Below are 13,504 nucleotides of genomic sequence, written 5' to 3'. Positions count from 1 at the left end.
TGCACCCTGTGTTACCAGGATAGGCTCTGGGTTCACTGCAACACTGACCACTGAGTTATTGAAGAATAATGAATGAAGTATGCTAGGGGTGTACATCACATATATACTAAATATTTATGTATTTTATATATTTATAGCAATGAGTTACACATTAATTTGCGTTCACGCAGCCAGGCATTAAGCAAATCTCTTGTTCAATGTTCATGTTATTTATTTGGAGTATATTTGAGGCTGATGTATGAGTTTCTGAAAGATGCTGTTCTACTGGTCAGGTTCTCTGTAGTTGGCTGAAAATGCCTTTCTTCTCCTCAAATACACGATATAGCTAAAACGATGTGGACACCTGACCATTAGCGAAATATGTGGGCTTTTTCTCAAACTGTTGGGAGCGCAGAATTGTATAGGACGTCTTTGTATGCTGTAGCATTACAATTTCCCTTCACTGAAACTGAAGGGCTCAAACCTGTTCCAGCATGACAGTGTCCCTGTGCACAAAGCGAGGTCCGTGAAGACATGCTTTGAAAGGTTGGTGTAGAAGAACTTGAGTGTCCTGCATAGAGCCCTGACCTCAACCCCACTGAACACCTTTGGGATGAACTGAAACACTGACTGTATCTCAGGCCTCCTCACCCAACATCAGTGCCTGACCTCAGTAATGCTCTTGTAATGCTAATGAGTAATGCTCTTGTGGATTAATGGGTATATCTCCACCAAAAGAGTGGAGGTTATTATAACAGCAAAGGGGAACTAATTCTGGAATGGGATGTTCAAACAATATTTATTTGGGTGTGATGGCCAGGTGTCCACAAACTTATGGACGTAGAGTATACATGTCAAAGACCCAGTCACATAAAATGCAGGGGTGATTCCTCCACATTAAATGGTTATTGGTCAGATAGATGTTTTAGCAGACTTTTAACAATAATGATTATTTTTCTTTTGGTGCAGAAGTGTCCATACACTCAAATATGATTTGTAAAACTTTCAGAGTTTTCAAACCTGATAGAGATGTCAAAGTGCCCTTTTTACCATTTCGAACTATTATTCTAAACAATACTAGGAACACTTTGCCTATCCATACCCTATCCTGGGAACACTGGGTATGAGGGAGGAGTACACTCTGAGGGGAATGTCAGTCCATCTCAGGACACCATGCACACACTCGTTCGCACCCGGGGGTAATTTAAAATAGCCAGTACACCTACAGCCGTGTTTTTGGGAGGTGGGAGGAGCCCAGAGAAGCTGTAGGAAGTCTACACAGACACTGGGAGTAGGTGCACAGGAACTCCACCCAGACAGTAACTCGAGCTCTAGAGTGAACCGGGAACCATGGAGCTGTGAAGTGGCAACGCTGCCCACTGTGTGCCACCATGCTGCCCATTTCTGCAAATATCTGTCACGTAATTCTTTGTGTATGACACTTTGTTGATATTCATTGTCTTTAATTAGTACAGATTTCTCTTTGCAGTTATTTTCTGTAATAGTATTGTGAATCAGCCCTGCTTCTGTATGAACACTGGTCATTAGTCATGTAGTTAGGATTGAAAACTGATCAGGGATTCGTATATATTTGGTACATGGCACACTTGTGCACTGTTAGTTTGTAGCAGCATGATCATAGGGTTAGTGTGGCTCGTGTCTGATGCCTCAAATGTGTTCAGTACATATAGTCTAGAAATTAGGAACCATTTCTCTTATATTCTGTATAGTTCAAATGACCCATTTTAACGTTCTACTTTTTCACCAGTAAACACATTTTATATAAGACTAGACTTGACATAGCTTGGCTGAGTTTCTCTAATGAACACGACAAAAACAAGACATAAAAATATATATCACAGACTTGACTGAGGACTATTTTTTTTTTTTTTAAACCTGAGAATAATAAGGTGAAATAAGTATTAGAATGGCTGGTCTGGTGAATATAAAACAAAACATACGTTTCACAGTTCTACTTTTTCTAGTAGGAAATTAGAAAGAAATGGTCTGGCTCAGTGGGAAACTGGTTGCAAAGTGAACAGAACACAAGCGCTAAACCAAGACGATGAACAAGAGATTGAGATGACTGTCACAAAGAACAGACACAAATACAAATTGCAGTAATCCTTTAATCTAGTAGAGATGCACCGATGTATCAGCCGATAATCGACATCGGCCAATAAAGGCTATTTTTCATACCATTGGCCGATTAGTTTAAAAACATCCGATGATCAGAGCCGATTATATGCTGTCAATCAAAACAGGGCAGGAAAACACATAGATTTCATGCTGTGTGTAAAGATTATGTCTCTTCTGTGGAATGATGATAAAACTGCAATTTGTAATCTCTGTAATCTCTGCACTGCTAAAATTTTACACCGGACACTACAGCAGTGAAGCGGGCGTTTCAGTGTCAAGTGAAATTTTTTTCTTTTTTTTTACAAGCTGCTTGAGCTGAATTGAAGCGCCAGTACACCACTGAAAGATTTAACATATATAGAGAGATTTTATATATATATATATATATATATATATATATATATATATATATATATATATATATATATATATATATGTGTGTGTGTGTGTGTATATATATATATATATATATATATATATATATATATATATATATATATATATATATATATATATATATATACAGTATCTCACAAAAGTGAGTACACCCCTCACGTTTTTGTAAATATTTGATTATATCTTTTCATGTGACAACACTGAAGAGATGACACTTTGCTACAATGTAAAGTAGTGAGTGTACAGCTTGTGTAACAGTGTAAATTTGCTGTCCCCTCAAAATAACTCAACACACAGCCATTAATGTCTAAACCGCTGGCAACAAAAGTGAGTACACCCCTAAGTGAAAATGTCCTAATTGTGCCCAATTAGTCATTTTCCCTCCCCGGTGTCATGTGACTTGTTAGTGTTACAAGGTCTCAGGTGTGAATGGGGAGCAGGTGTGTTAAATTTGGTGTCATCGCTCTCACACTCCCTCATACTGGTCACTGGAAGTTCAACATGGCACCTCATGGCAAAGAACTCTGAGGATCTGAAAAAAAGAATTGTTGCTCTACATAAAGATGGCCGAGGCTATAAGAAGATTGCCAAGACCCTGACACTGAGCTGCAGCACGGTGGCCAAGACCATACAGTGGTTTAACAGGACAGGTTCCACTCAGAACAGGCCTTGCCATGGTCGACCAAAGAAGTTGAGTGCACGTGATGAGCGTCATATCCAGAGGTTGTCTTTGGGAAATAGACGTATGAGTGCTGCCAGCATTGCTGCAGAGGTTGAAGGGGTGGGGGGTCAGCCTGTCAGTGCTCAGACCATATGCTGCACACTGCATCAAATTGGTCTGCATGACTGTCGTCCCAGAAGGAAGCCTCTTCTAAAAATGATGCACAAGAAAGCCCGCAAAGTCTTGCTGAAGACAAGCAGACTAAGGACATGGATTACTGGAACCATGTCCTGTGGTCTGATGAGACCAAGATAAACTTATTTGGTTCAGATGGTGTCAAGCATGTGTGGCGTCAACCAGGTGAGGAGTACAAAGACAAGTGTGTCTTGCCTACAGTCAAGCATGGTGGTGGGAGTGTCATGGTCTGGGGCTGCATGAGTGCTGCCGGCACTAGGGAGCTACAGTTCATTGAGGGAACCATGAATGCCAACATGTATTGTGACATACTGAAGCAGAGCATGATCCCCTTCCTTCAGAGACTGGGCCACAGGGCAGTATTCCAGCATGATAACGACCCCAAACACACCTCCAAGATGACCACTGCCTTGCTAAAGATGCTGAGGGTGAAGGTAACCCTATTGAGCATCTGTGGGGCATCCTCAAATGGAAGGTGGAGGAGCACAAGTTCTCTAACATCCACCAGCTCTGTGATGTCGTCATGGAGGAGTAGAAGAGGACTCCAGTGGCAACCTGTGAAGCTCTGGTGAACTCCATGCCCAAGAGGGTTAAGGCAGTGCTGGAAAATAATGGTGGCCACATAAAATATTGACACTTTGGACCCAATATGGACATTTTCACTTAGGGGTGTACTCACTTTTGTTTCCAGCGGTTTAGACATTAATGGCTGTGTGTTGAGTTACTTTGAGGGGACGGCAAATTTACACTGTTATACAAGCTGTACACGCACTACTTTACATTGTAGCAAAGTGTCATTTCTTCAGTGTTGTCACATGAAAAGATATAATCAAATCATAAAAATGTGAGGGGTGCACTCACTTTGGTGAGATACTGTGTGTGTATGTGTGTGTGTGTGTATATATATATATATATATATATATATATATATATATATATATATATATATATATATATATATATATATATATATATATATATATATAAAATCAGCCTTCCACCTTTGCTTAAGAAACAGGGTTTGGATGAAGGTTGCCCAAATAATTATCGGCCTGTCTCTAAGCTACTGTTTCTGTCAAAGCTGCTAGAGAAAGTAGTACAATCTCAATTGCTCCTGTTTTTAAACTCAGCTATGTTATTTGAACCTTTACAATCTGGTTTCACTGCTTTTCATAGCATGGAGTCTGCTTTGTTAAAAGTGTCCAATGACATTTTACTAACAGTGGATGCTGGTAAAAATACTGTGTTGATGCTACTAGAACTTACAGCTGCCTTTGATACTGTAGACCATTACATACTTCTCTGGCACTTAGAGCATCTGTTTGTTATCAAGGGCACTGCCCTACAATGGCTCAGCTCATATCTTAAGGACATGTCTTTCTCGGTAGCGTTGGGTAATTTCTGCTCTTCTTCTGGTCCTATTATTAGTGGTGTTCCTCAAGGCTCCATTTTGGGCCCACTTCTTTTTAATTTATATATGCGGCCGCTGGGGAATATTATTAGGGCTCACAATGTCTCTTTTCATTTATATGCTGATGATACCCAGTTGTACATTCCTTTGAAAGCTGGTGACTCCATTCAGCCATTGTTGGACTGTCTGGATGACATTAAAAAATGGTTGGCAAATAATTTCCTCTGACTTAATGAAGACAAAACTGAAATAATTGTTTTTGGCCCCCTGAGATTGAGAGATGGTCTCATTAACGAGCTCCATAAACACTTTCCGTCAATTTCTTCCCAGGTTCGGAACCTTGGCTTTATTGTGAACTCAGAATTATGCTTAACCAAGCAGATAAATTTGGTCGTTAAGACTAGTTTTTATCAACTACAGATTATTTCAAAACTCAAAACATTTTTGTCTTTCCAGGATTTGGAGAAGGTTATTCATGCTTTTATTACTTCTCGCTTAGATTACTGTAATTCATTTTACTCGGGTCTTCCTCAGTCATCTCTGGCTCATCTTCAGATGGTTCAGAATGCAGCTGCAAGACTGTTGACCAGGGCAAAGAAGTTTGATCGTGTCACCCCAATTTTAGCATCGCTTCACTGTCTCCCAGTCCGTTTTAGGATTCAGTTTAAGATTCTGATGTTTGTTTTTAAAACTCTTAATAATCAAGCTCCTTCGTATCTTGTGGATCTTCTTAATCCACATTCATCAAACAGATGTCTAAGATATTCTGATAGGTTTCTTTTGCATGTCCCTCGTTCCCGGTTAAAAACAAAGGGGGATAGAGCTTTTGCTGTTGCTGGCCCGTCTATGGAATCAACTGCCACTAGACATCCGCCTTGCACCTTCTATTACTATTTTTAAAAATAGGCTTAAAACATATCTCTTCTACCAGGCTTTTTGATCAAATTTTTAATTGTTTAAACAAATTTTTTATTGATTTTTTCTATTGTCTGCTTTTATTTGGTCTAATTCTGTTTCTATTTTACTTTCTGTACTCTGTTCAGCACTTTGGTCAGCGTTGCTGTGTGAAACGTGCTATACAAATAAATTTTACTTACTCTATATATATATATATATATATATATATATATATATATATATATATATATATATATATTTCAGTTAATGTTAATATGAATTAATAACATTCAATAAGTTAAGAAATCTTACTTTAATCTTCAGAATTTAGTTCTTGTGTTAATGTTAATGTGAGTAATGTGTTTTGTGTTTATGAGACCAGTTACTGTGAAACAACTTGTTGAAATAGAGAGAATAAAGGTTTTATTTGCATTTCTTTCAGAATTGCGGAATTATTATTAATTTAAAAGAAGGCATAAAAGGCAGAACTATCGATATCAGCCGATATCACTCTGAATAATTGGTTATTGGTATCGGCTGAGAAATTTAATATCGGTGCATCTCTAATATCTAGTCTTAAATGTTACTGCTAAATAAACACTTTTGTTAAAAATAATAATAATAAATACTGGTTAATGATACAATACATACAAAATAATGTCTGATGAATATGCTATTAGTCATTTGTGAAAGTTCTGCTTTTTTTTTTTTATTATTCCCTGTAAGGACCAAAAAGTGGATGGAATTGAGCAGTGATACGGTCAGAGTGATTTAGGATGTGTTAAAGAAAGCTGACTGCAATATTTTTTTTCCTCTCAAACAGAATCAGTAGCTGAGAAAAGTGCAGAGGTGTTCTGTGTGTGCTCTGAGAGCAAGAGAGAGAGTGAGTCAGATAGAGGATATGTGCAAGGAGAAACACTTACTGCCTCTCTTACACACACACACACACACACACACACACACACACACACACACAGAGGTGGAGAAAAGCAGGCACATGGTGTGCCTGCTTTTCTCCATACTGTCAGTACATTACAGTGTCCTCAAAGGACAAGCAGGAGGTAGGAAAGGAGGGGTACAGAGGTCTTTTACTACCGTATCATAACTGTCTTGTATTTCTGTTATTGATTGTTTTTGTCTAGGGTATTGACTGATTTGCAAGGGCAGTCTGAGTATAATAGAAAAATTACACTCCTTTGTCCTTTCACAAAAGATGTTGCTATATGCTGCTGTGTCCCCCTGTGGCCGTGGACGTCCTGTAGGATGCAGGCTTTTTCAATTGCAGTGAGAGAGAGGGAGAAGGAGAGGGTGAAAGTTCTGGTTATTGCAGTGTCAACAGAGAGATGAATCTAGCTTTGTCTTGTGCTTGTGACATGGAGGAATCACTTTCTAGTTTGATTCTATTATAGGAGTCCTACACTCACTGAGCACTTTATTAGGAACACTATGTTAATACCTTTTGCTCTTAAAACAGTCTCAGTTCTTCATGAGATTCTCCCGTAAGATGTTGGAAACATTGCTTTGAGATTCTGGTCCATGTTGACATGATTGCATCATGCAGTTCCTGCAGGTGCACTTTCATGCCGTGAATCTCCTGTTCTACCACATCTCAAATGTGTTCTACCGGATTCAGATCTGGTGACTGGGAAAGCCATAAAGAACAATGAACTCGTTGTCATGTTCATGAAAACAGTTTGAGATGACGTTTGCTTTGTGAAATGGTGCATTATCATGCCGGAAGTAGGCACTGGAAGATTGGGAAATTGTGGGGATGCACATGGTCAGCAACAATACTCGAATAGGCTGTGGCATTCAAGCGATGATTGATGGGTATTAATGGTCCCAAAGTGTGCCAGGAAAACATTCCCCGCACCATTACATCACCTCCACCAGCCTGGACTGTTGACACATGTCATGTTTGGTCCATGGATTCTGTCTTCGCAGAATTGAGATTCATCAGACCAGGCTGTGTATTTCCAGTCATCAGCTGTCCGTTTTTGGTGGTCCTGTGCCCACTACAGCCTCACCTCTCGGTTCTTGGCTGACAGAAGTGAAACCTGATGTGATCTTTAACTGTTGTAGCCCATCCACCTCAACATTCAACGTCTTGTGCAATCTGAGATGCTTTTCTGCTCATCACAATTATACAGAGTGGTTATCTGAGTTACTGTAGCCTTTCTGTCAACTCGAAGCAGTCTGGCCATTCTCCACTTACCTCTCTCATCAGCAAGGCGTTTCTGTGCACAGAACTGCAGCTCACTGGGTGTTGTTCTTTATCGCACCATTCTAAGTAAACTCTAGAGACTATTGTGCATGAAAATCCCATGAGATCAGCAGGTATAGAAATACTCAATCCAGCCCGTCTGGCACCAACTATTATGCCACGGTCAAAATCTGGCCTTTATCTGAATGATTTTTATGCATTGCTGACATGGTTGGCTGATTAGGTGATTGCATGAATGAGTAGGTGTACAGGTGTTGCTAATAAAGTGCCTAGTGAGTGCATATTGGTGTGTTAAATGCTTTCGGTGTTTTATTTCACCTTAACGTTCACAGGGACCCACACAACATAGAAGATTAGCTGTTAAAGGCTTTTCTGAGACAGTGTTGGACAAATCCTTATTTAGTGCTTTGCGTCCATTAGTGAAGACCAAGATCCATATTTATTAATGTTTTTTTAAAACTCTATTTTAACTTTTATCTTTATTTAAAGAGACAGAGAGGGGAGTATAAACATGGTACATATCACAATGAGTTGTGGATTTGTAACCATTGTTTAAAATACATAAACCTTAATAAACAAAGATAATAATAATAATAATAATAATAATAATAATAATAATAATAATGAACATACCCACATGAGAAATTCATTTCTAAGCTTCCCTTCCCTTGTTGATAGCGTTTGTTTGATATTTTTTGTAAATTTGGAAGAACTGTTTAATACTCATATGGATGGTGCATTACAGATGTTATTGTGTCTTCTGTTTTGATAGAAACTTCGAAAAGAGAGTGCTAACCAATAAAACCCTGAATAACAGGAAAGGGATTATAATAAAATGCAGAAATTAGCTCCGCCTTGATAATCATTCATTGGTCACAAAAATGATCCATTTTATCCAGGATTTAATTCAATTCAATTCAATTTTATTTGTATAGCGCTTTTTACAATGGACATTGTCTCAAAGCAGCGTTACAGAAATATATAAACACTGGATACAGATTTTAAGTGTGTGAATTTATCCCTATTGAGCAAGCCGGTGGCAAGGAAAAACTTCTAAGATGATATGAGGAAGAAACCTTGAGAGGAACCAGACTCTGAAGGGAACCCGTCCTCATCTGGGTCACAACGGATAGTGCGAAAGTAAAAGAAAGTTCATTAAGGTTTTCACATGAAGTCTTTGCTGAACTAGTCCACTGTAGCAAAAATATTTGGTTGTCGACGAAGTGAAACTGTTACTTTTTCCATTACGTACATTTATTTAACCAAATCTATCCAGTTATCTATTGTAGGGGAGTCAGGATGCAACCAATGTCTAGTCAGGGCACTTTTACACGGCGTAATCAAAACACAAAATAAGTATTTGTCATACCGGGCATGTTCTAGGTATAATGTGCATAAGTCAAAAGGTATTCCTATACTAAGGATATCTTTTAATGCATCTCTTCCCAGAAATGTCTTATTACTTGGCAAGGCCAACATACGTGGCAGTAGCCTCCAGCATTTGGCAACTTCTCCACTAAGATATGCTTTTGGTCTTTGGGTAATAAAAAAAAAATGGATAAGACATTTCCATCCAAAATTCTAGCCGTGCATGTGAGGTAGTACATTTCCACTGGAAACCCTAAAACTTAAACCACTCTTCTTTTGAGATAACGACATTTCCCTTCATATCCGTAATGCTTTTATGGTAAATGCTGCTAGATTGTTCATAGTCCAATTCCATTCTGACGTCACTGTATGATCACTGATCAGGCTTATGTCCATTTTCGCTATGGCATATACTTTTATGGCATATAAATTTTTATTGTAATCAGACAGCTTCAGGCAGTCTGAATATTTTACCACTGCATTTATTAAACTGGCTCCTTCTCCAACATGATCTTAGACAATAAATGAAGTAAATCAAAACATTTCCAAATTGTTTTGATGAAATTTATGGTTCCCTGAAGTCATAGTGTCAAAATATGTCAGGAAGATCCAATTTTAGCCAAGAAACCTATTTTTGTAAGCAAAGCATAAGTTTAAAGTAATAAATGATCATACATACTTTAAATGAATTTACTACATGTGCCCATGTAATAAGCAATGATGTGTAACCCCTTGTGTTGTTTGTGTATGTGTGTTTCAGGTTATGGTTTTTGTCCATGCCCGTAACTCCACTGTGCGCACTGCCATGAATCTGATTGAGATGGCCAAGAACCGAGGAGAATCATCGTTCTTCCAGGCAGAGCAGGGGCCGGATTATGGCCATTGTGAGAAGCAGGTGCGCAACACTACTGATCTTACTACAGTGTTCAATTATTGAACATAAATGTAACTGTAAAGTGCATGTGTAAATTGTAGGTACACGTGTAGGTGTGTACATTTTAAAGGGGAAAAAAATAATAACAGTCATGTGGTGCACAAAATGTCATCCACAACGTACTTTTCCAGAAAATAAACAATATATAGCGCCCTGTGATGCTCCACTATTCTGAGTATACAGCGGTCAGGCAAAGTGATAAGTGTGTGTTCAATTTGTAATAGCCTCCCTCTGGCAACGGCTCGGGCACTCTCTCTGCCTCTGTTTCCACGTAGAACCGAGTTGATTCTGTGGAGCTTGCGTTGCAGTGGAGGAACAGAGTGAAAGTTATTTATGAACACTTATTCATGAGCTCTAAAGCAGAGGAAAGGGAGAGAAATTGAGGTCAGTCACCTTCGCAAACTCCGTTCCTCGAGGGGGGGAGCGGTAAACAGTCTGAGGGAGACCAAGTGGTCGCGGCCTCGTTGGAAATGAAGCCTGAAGACGCAGTGCTAAACTTTTCCCACACCACTGCATTAGAAAGTGAGCTGAGACAATTAGAAATCTGCTGAGGGCACAACCTTCAGCTCCGGTGTAGAGGCCAGCTGCTTAGTCTAACAGAATGCCCTCCTACGGCGCGCGAAATCATGGACCGTGCACCACTTCAGCTGTCGTGAGCCAGGCTTTCTGCACAAGTGCTCTGCTTATTCAGAGTTAATCAAGAAGGCTTTAGACTGAAAGGCTTATGCATTCATTATTGACCACATTAACAAGAAACCTCTCTGGCTGTTGGTTTTAGAGCTACTGTGTTATCTCTGTGCAGTTACATTTTCTGTTGCAGTAGATTCTTTTTATTTCCCAGATAAAATATCCGATTTTTATTTATTTGTTTATTTATTTATTTATTTATTTATTTATTTATTTATTTATTTTTAGATGGACTAAGTAATTTCCGGAAAGTTATTTTTCTTCAGTCGCTCCAATCATTCTAAAAATATATCCGTTCTAAAAGCTCTGCTCCTTCTAGGTGACCGTAATAAGTTTGACGCGACCTGGTGCTGTGTTTTAATTTAGAAACATTTACATGTCACATGCGCTGATCTCTGAGTGAATGAGCGCTGCGGTCACAGTTGAAATAGCATCGATGTTTTCGTGTACGGTTCTCCTGGTCAGCAAATGACGGACTCCTACAGGATTTCGTTGCTCTCAATCCAGGACAGTAGTGAGACTCGGAGCGGGTTTTCACTCGGCATGCAGATAGCTTTACAGACCTCGCAGCGGTTCTCTTCAGTCTGTTGAAAGCGCAAAATCGAACTGAAAAATGAGCTTACTGCTCATAATTGTCTTGAAGTTCTCACGCGTGAGCATTAAAGGATTTGCCAGAAGTGTCTAAAAGCTGCTAGTGTTTTCCCTCCAGTACAGAACATACTGTTCTATATAACCACCACTAAAATGTGACTTCTCTCTTCACTTCCCCCCCATCTGTCATCTCGCAGTTGTGCTCCATCAGGAGCAGAGACATGTGAGTCTGTTGGTTAGGAGTGGCAGCTGTGAGAAGGTTGGAGAGTTTGTGTGCGTGCTTGTATGTGTGTGTGTGCGCATGTGTGTGTTAAGAGCAGCATTTGTTCCCCGCAGCACTAGGCGGGCTAGGGTGGTAGCGGAGAGAGAGCGAGTGTGCGAGCGAGCGAGAGAGAGAGAGAGAGAGAGAGAAAGATGCTGTGCAGTAGAGAGTGAGCTCTGGCTTCATTAGGATCTGTCCGCGGAGGCACAGGCAGAAGCGGCCCATGATGGATTAGACTCATCCTGATTGCACGCAGGCAGAGGGGATCAGTAAGCAGCTGGAGAGGCAACTCCTCACTTCTGTTCTCCTCTCTCTAGGTTAATACTGCTCACTGGACAAACATAACTCTATCCTGGACCAGCCTCATGTCTGGGTGTGGGTGGGTGTGTGTGTGTGTGTGTGTGTGTGTGTGTTATAACAGTGTTTCCCAACCTGGTGTGCCGTCTGATGAGCGCAGGGGTGCCATTTCTAAAATGCTAAAATGTGTATAAAACATTTAATGCATATGATAAATATCTGTTGTCTGAAATAATAACACAGACACAGAAATAAGACCGACACACACGAATAATAACAATAAATTATATTTTAAAAATAATAATAATCTCGACCCACTCTCTGACCTGTCAGCAGCGCGTCAGCATCAGTATGCATAACGTATGTGTGTTTTATCCTAATAATTAGCGTGTGACGGTGCGTGTGTAATGCAAAAGAGTATGGACATATTTCTTAAAAGAAATGCTCCAGATGCTTCTGGACCATCAACTTCATCCTCATGTAGCTAACGCTGTCTAGCATTAGTGTTTGTATAGGGTGCCACAAATTATAATTTTTTTTTATTTTCAAAGGGTGCCGTGACTGAAAAAAGCTTGGGAAACGCTGTGTTATAACACTGGAGTCTGGGTGATAATGTCAGGGTGTGTTTATAAAGATAGCTAATCATGTGTGAGAGCCATATGATGTGTGTGTGTGTGCACCTGTGTGCTGTTAATGCGGAAATGTGAATGTGCAGCTGGGTGTGATATGTGGTTAATTAGCTTACACTCAGTTTGAAAATATGAGAGCACTTTAACCTTTAATTGAAGTAAAAACATATGTCACAATTATTAGCACACTTAGACCCTATTTTGGACAAAATGTACCTGAAGCACGTTGTTATTTATATTATACACCTGAGTGTTTAGAAACTCTTAAGCGGTCATCCAGGACTCCCTTTTTCACTAAATATGAGGATGGAAATGCCAGTGAGAATGACCGTATCTACTGTAATATCCACTAATTGAGTAGTTTAAAACAACAACCTGTAGTGAAACTGCCTGGAAGGGGATACAGGTGTACTTTGCTCCCACACTTAGTTGGAGAGATGATTAGAGAGGGAAACATTTTTCCAAAGATTGTGGTTAGAGAGTTGTAGAAGCATTGTGAGGGTCACCAAATCTACAATTAGATGCCGCCTCTATGTCAACAAACTATACTAAAGCCATGCCAAAAGAAAGCTTTTTCCTTTCATCTAACTGCACACATAAGCAGCTGGAGTTTGTTAGATGCTACTGGAACTTTCACTGGATCAAGGTTCTCTAAGCCAGATGAGACACAAGTAGAGCTTTTTGCAGACAAACACTGAAGGTGGGTTTGGTGTTTAAAGAAGGATAATTATATTGAAATGAATTGAATCCCCACTGTGAGGTACAGTATGGTGGAGGATCTGTGAGGATGTGGGATCATAGACTCAATAGGCATCATAGACTGCAAGACATATT

At 39.6% G+C, this 13,504-nt stretch overlaps 1 protein-coding gene across 2 annotated transcripts in view; it reads left to right on the top strand.

Annotated features, from left to right (window-relative positions):
- Positions 1-13,504, top strand: part of ascc3 (activating signal cointegrator 1 complex subunit 3) — a 174,928-nt gene that overhangs the window by 100,556 nt on the left and 60,868 nt on the right. For both annotated transcript variants that reach the window (XM_017475083.3, XM_053682473.1), the window contains exon 14: positions 10,031-10,165. In XM_017475083.3, the coding sequence (XP_017330572.1) occupies positions 10,031-10,165 (135 nt within the window). The remainder of the gene's footprint in view (positions 1-10,030; positions 10,166-13,504) is intronic.

Source organism: Ictalurus punctatus, chromosome 1 (assembly GCF_001660625.3).
Source record: "Ictalurus punctatus breed USDA103 chromosome 1, Coco_2.0, whole genome shotgun sequence".
NCBI classification, from domain to species: Eukaryota; Metazoa; Chordata; class Actinopteri; order Siluriformes; family Ictaluridae; genus Ictalurus; species Ictalurus punctatus.
The sequence above is the reverse complement of the archived record's forward strand: the minus strand, read 5'-3'. Positions and strand labels throughout refer to the sequence as shown.